Below are 4196 nucleotides of genomic sequence, written 5' to 3'. Positions count from 1 at the left end.
TGTATCATATATTTGATGACAGCAGAATAAGGCCTGCACCATAAATCTAATAACAGACTGAAAGGAACTTCTAAATTTTGGTTCCAAATCTACCAAAGGCAGAGAAGGCAGAGGCATATCATTTAGTCAAGACAAGTGGTACTTCATCTACAACAAGGTTGAGTGGCAACCTATCTGCTATTTAGGTTTAATATTCTACTGCTTCTCACTATACATATTTCTTCATTTATCACTGCCTCTTTCCCTTTTATATTCCTTTTTCCTCCAGTTTTTCTCCTTTCCAATCTTTGCTTAAGATCTCCAAATGTACCCCCCCCCCCCCCCNCCCCCCCGGCAATGTTTAGACCTATCCATAGCCTAAGAAACTAAAAGAAACTTATGACCCAAGAACCTGGCCCTTTTGCCTTTTTAATCTCAACATTTGTCTGCCTCTATCACCCTCCAGTCAGTAACAACTCTCATTCCAGAACTTCTCAAAGGGAGGGAGAGTGCAAGGGGCAAAGTGAAATACAAAAAAGCCCATGCTCCATCTCTTCAGATCTGGACTTTCTCCTAAATAGGTCTTCCACAATTTCCGTCATTAAACCTCACTGCTCTATTTCTCCAAGACAAAAAGATTTCATTAATTCTTTTGAATATTAAAGATTGAAGGGTGTGCATCCACAATCAGAACTTAGCCTTAAAATTTATTTAAAATGTCAACATTTCAAATATGGATTTAAAATAGTATTTCCCAAATTTTGTTCTGTGGAACACTAGCATCCAACTAACTGAGTTCTCTAAGACCAAAAAGTTTTTAAGGTCAAACAAGCTTGGAAAATACTGAGTACCTTACTCTCCTCTTAGAATTCCATGAAGTCATAAATATATGATAGGTGAGAAGTCCAAGATAAGATAAGAGTTTCAGTTCTCAAATCTGGGATATAAAGCTAACTTACTCAATGTTCTTGGGTTTACATGCTTCATTATAAAATTAGAGAAAAGCCTGCCTAGATAATCTTCACGGTGTCAGTCAGCTGTAAAATTCAATGACTTGTTTGTTTATGTATTACGAAAATAATGTCCTTATGGTCTAAAGATATGTAAGAACCTCAGTTTCATTTACTCCCTAAAATACATACACATATCCCATCTCTCTCTGTCATACACACACACAAACACACACAAATTGTAAATAGATTCACTATGTTTGTTTTAAATGCATATTTTATATATGTAATAATTATACAGATATATATAATATATAATACATAGGCATTATATATGAGAGGTCAACGAATGTTTATGGATTGGTATTACCTTTCAATTTTATTTTTGCATGAACTTTTTGGAAATTCATGGAAGCATATACTCATATAAGTATACGCTTATGTATTCATACTTACAGCATAAGTACTAACATTGATACAGCTCTAGATTTAGAAAGAATTTTCCAATATTGCCTTCTTTTTTAGTAAGTTGTTTTACTATAAAAGTAATATATGCATCTTACATACTTAGCGTAATGGACTACACCAATCTTCTCTCCTCCCCTCAAATACTTCTAAGTCTTCATTTGGTATGCATTACTTTACTTGTAAAACTTTTGGCAAATTAAATGTGGATGTGAATTACTCATTTCCTGTGCTACTTTTAGTCCTTATCTATTTAGACCAAATGAAAACCACAATAGTTAAAGCTTAATCATTCCTTTTACAGAGGAAATTTACTAAATAACAATAACTATTGTGACATAGTCTAGTCTCCCAAAAATGGCATTGAAGTAGAAGAAACTGGAACATTCCAGTCACTCCAGAAGGCATTGGAATGTAATATCAAGGGCTCCTAAACAGGTCAATATTGTTTGTCAGCCAGTATCAATTACCTAAGGCATTGAATTAAAACGTTTGTAAAATCTTCAATGGATTTTCAAAAGTAAACACATCAATAGCTGCAATGTATCTCAGACACTTTATACTAGTATAGATCCGAATCTCATGAAACAAATATTTAAGTAGACTAAACTTTTTTTAATGCTGCTAGGGTGTTTCTTTTTGCCTCAGTTTATAGACTGAGTATGAAAACATTTAAACAAGGCTGTTTTTGCCTTGTTGGTCATAGGTCTTATTTAGACATGTACATATGATGGGTTACTATAGATTTCAAACTTTTTGAAATACAGAGTATTATCATAAGGTCGCTCTAAAACGACGAGTGTCTGAAGCAACAGCAACTGGATTTAGCATAAAAACTGGTACAATTCTGTGTTCACCACGAGGGAAAAGATCCCTTCTCTGTACTGGATTCCCAAGGCAGAAACACACGGACGCCATAAACAATCCACATCTGTCCTGCTGAGCCACACACCTGGGCCGGAAGATGAGGAAGGGGTGGCATTACTGGGAGGGGGAGGGACCATTAGCAGCCTAGGGAGGAAGGCGGGGCACATAGGACCCAGCGGACAGAAGGCAACTAGAGAAGAGGACGAAGACAGCGAGGAGAAAGGGGCGGGGTTTGCTAAACCTGTTGGGTGGAGTCAAGCGGTGGCTCTCAAACTTCGCGGCCCATTAGAGCTTTTAAAATTCCGACGCCGGGCCGTACCAGGGTATTAAACCAACGCCTCTGGCAGTGAGACCCAGGCGTCAGTACTTTTTAAAGTTTCTCAAGTGAAACCATGTTTGAGGACCTGAAGACCACAAAAGCAGCGACGGACAGAGAAGAGGAGCGCGAGCCCGGGAGCGAGGGACAAGCGGGCCGAGCAACAGCCCGAGGGCTCCGCCTCTTCCTGTGGCCCGGAGGAGATGCCGAGCCCCCAACACGCGGCTCCGGCAGGGACACCCTCTCTTTCGGCGCCAGCGGCAACAGGAAAGGACGAGAGGCTTCCTGGGGAGGAGGGAGACGGCTCGGGCGCCGCTTTACCTGATCAGAGCCGTTTAAAGTTTCTCAAGTGAAACCATGTTTGAGGACCTGAAGACCACAAAAGCAGCGACGGACAGAGAAGAGGAGCGCGAGCCCGGGAGCGAGGGACAAGCGGGCCGAGCAACAGCCCGAGGGCTCCGCCTCTTCCTGTGGCCCGGAGGAGATGCCGAGCCCCCAACACGCGGCTCCGGCAGGGACACCCTCTCTTTCGGCGCCAGCGGCAACAGGAAAGGACGAGAGGCTTCCCGGGGAGGAGGGAGACGGCTCGGGCGCCGCGTTACCTGATCAGAGCCGCGACCCTCATGCTGGGCACAGTGCGCGTGCGTGCGGCGGCCGCGGGCTGGAGCAGAGAAGTCGCCGCCGCAGCTCGCGTCACGCGCGCGGGGCCTCGCCCGGGTGTTCGCTCCGCCGCCTGTCCGCCGACGGGCGCTGCGGTCTCCGCGGCTGCCTATGGGTCACCTGGGCGCGGAGAGCACGCCGCCACATCGCCGTCCCTGTGGCGGGGACGTCCCGGCCTAGAAAAGAATGGCGTTTAGGCACGGCCTAACCACCTAAGTGAGGGCACTGAAGCTGCCGAGTTAAGGGCAAGCGCCGCGTCGCAGAGCCCAAGCCCGGTGGCGCTGAGTTTGTTTTGGTGAGAGTGTGTTCAATCAAATGTACTGCGAATTGAAACACTTGTGGATGTGCAAGGGAAGTGGAAGTTTCCCTCCCTTCCTCAGCCATCTTAAGAAACTAAGTCCACACGTTAGCTTTTAAACTCATATCTCCTCTTCCAAACTTGCGGGGTTCAAATGTGAAATCGAGCCCCCAGGGGCTGTGGTAATTTTAAGTCTGGGATTTGCCCGACGACCTCTAGGCTATCAATGGTTTTGGCCCTTGGTCGATTTTAGAAGCTAGGAAGCCTATTCACGCTCGTAACCGAAGAGCAGTGGCCTTGCAGAAAGCACATTTGGCTTCTAATTTCATTCACCAAGTATTTATTGAGTGCTTTTTATGTACCAGGTACTCTTTTAGGCTCTTGGGATACATCCATGAATAAAACAAAGGCTACTGCGCTCATGGAGCTTATATGGGGGTGGGGAAAGCAAATAATACACAATTTTAAAAGTACCTGTTATGTTAAAAAGTGAGAAGTGCTGTGGAAAAAGAAAAATTAGAGATTAAGGGGAATCACAAGAGAGGTGGAGGGGTAAATTGCAGAATTAGAGCGTCAAGGTAAGCCTTGTTGATAAAATGAGAATTGAGCTGACTTAAAGGAGAGAGCTAGCTGTGAATATAACTGGGGGTGTGCCACAGGA

General features: G+C 44.3%; 1 protein-coding gene across 1 annotated transcript in view; it reads right to left on the bottom strand.

Moving 5' to 3' along the window:
• LOC103608713 (diphthine--ammonia ligase-like) overlaps positions 1-3232 on the bottom strand; it is a 39774-nt gene extending 36542 nt beyond the window's left edge. Inside the window, exon 1 of the mRNA XM_008593118.1 lies at positions 3180-3232. Coding sequence (XP_008591340.1) covers positions 3180-3202 — 23 coding nt within the window. The 5' untranslated portion in view covers positions 3203-3232. The remainder of the gene's footprint in view (positions 1-3179) is intronic.
• Between the last annotated feature and the right edge of the window lie 964 nt (positions 3233-4196).

The sequence above is a fragment of the Galeopterus variegatus genome, unplaced genomic scaffold, assembly GCF_000696425.1.
Source record: "Galeopterus variegatus unplaced genomic scaffold, G_variegatus-3.0.2 Scaffold8734, whole genome shotgun sequence".
Taxonomy (NCBI): domain Eukaryota; kingdom Metazoa; phylum Chordata; class Mammalia; order Dermoptera; family Cynocephalidae; genus Galeopterus; species Galeopterus variegatus.
The sequence above is the reverse complement of the archived record's forward strand: the minus strand, read 5'-3'. Positions and strand labels throughout refer to the sequence as shown.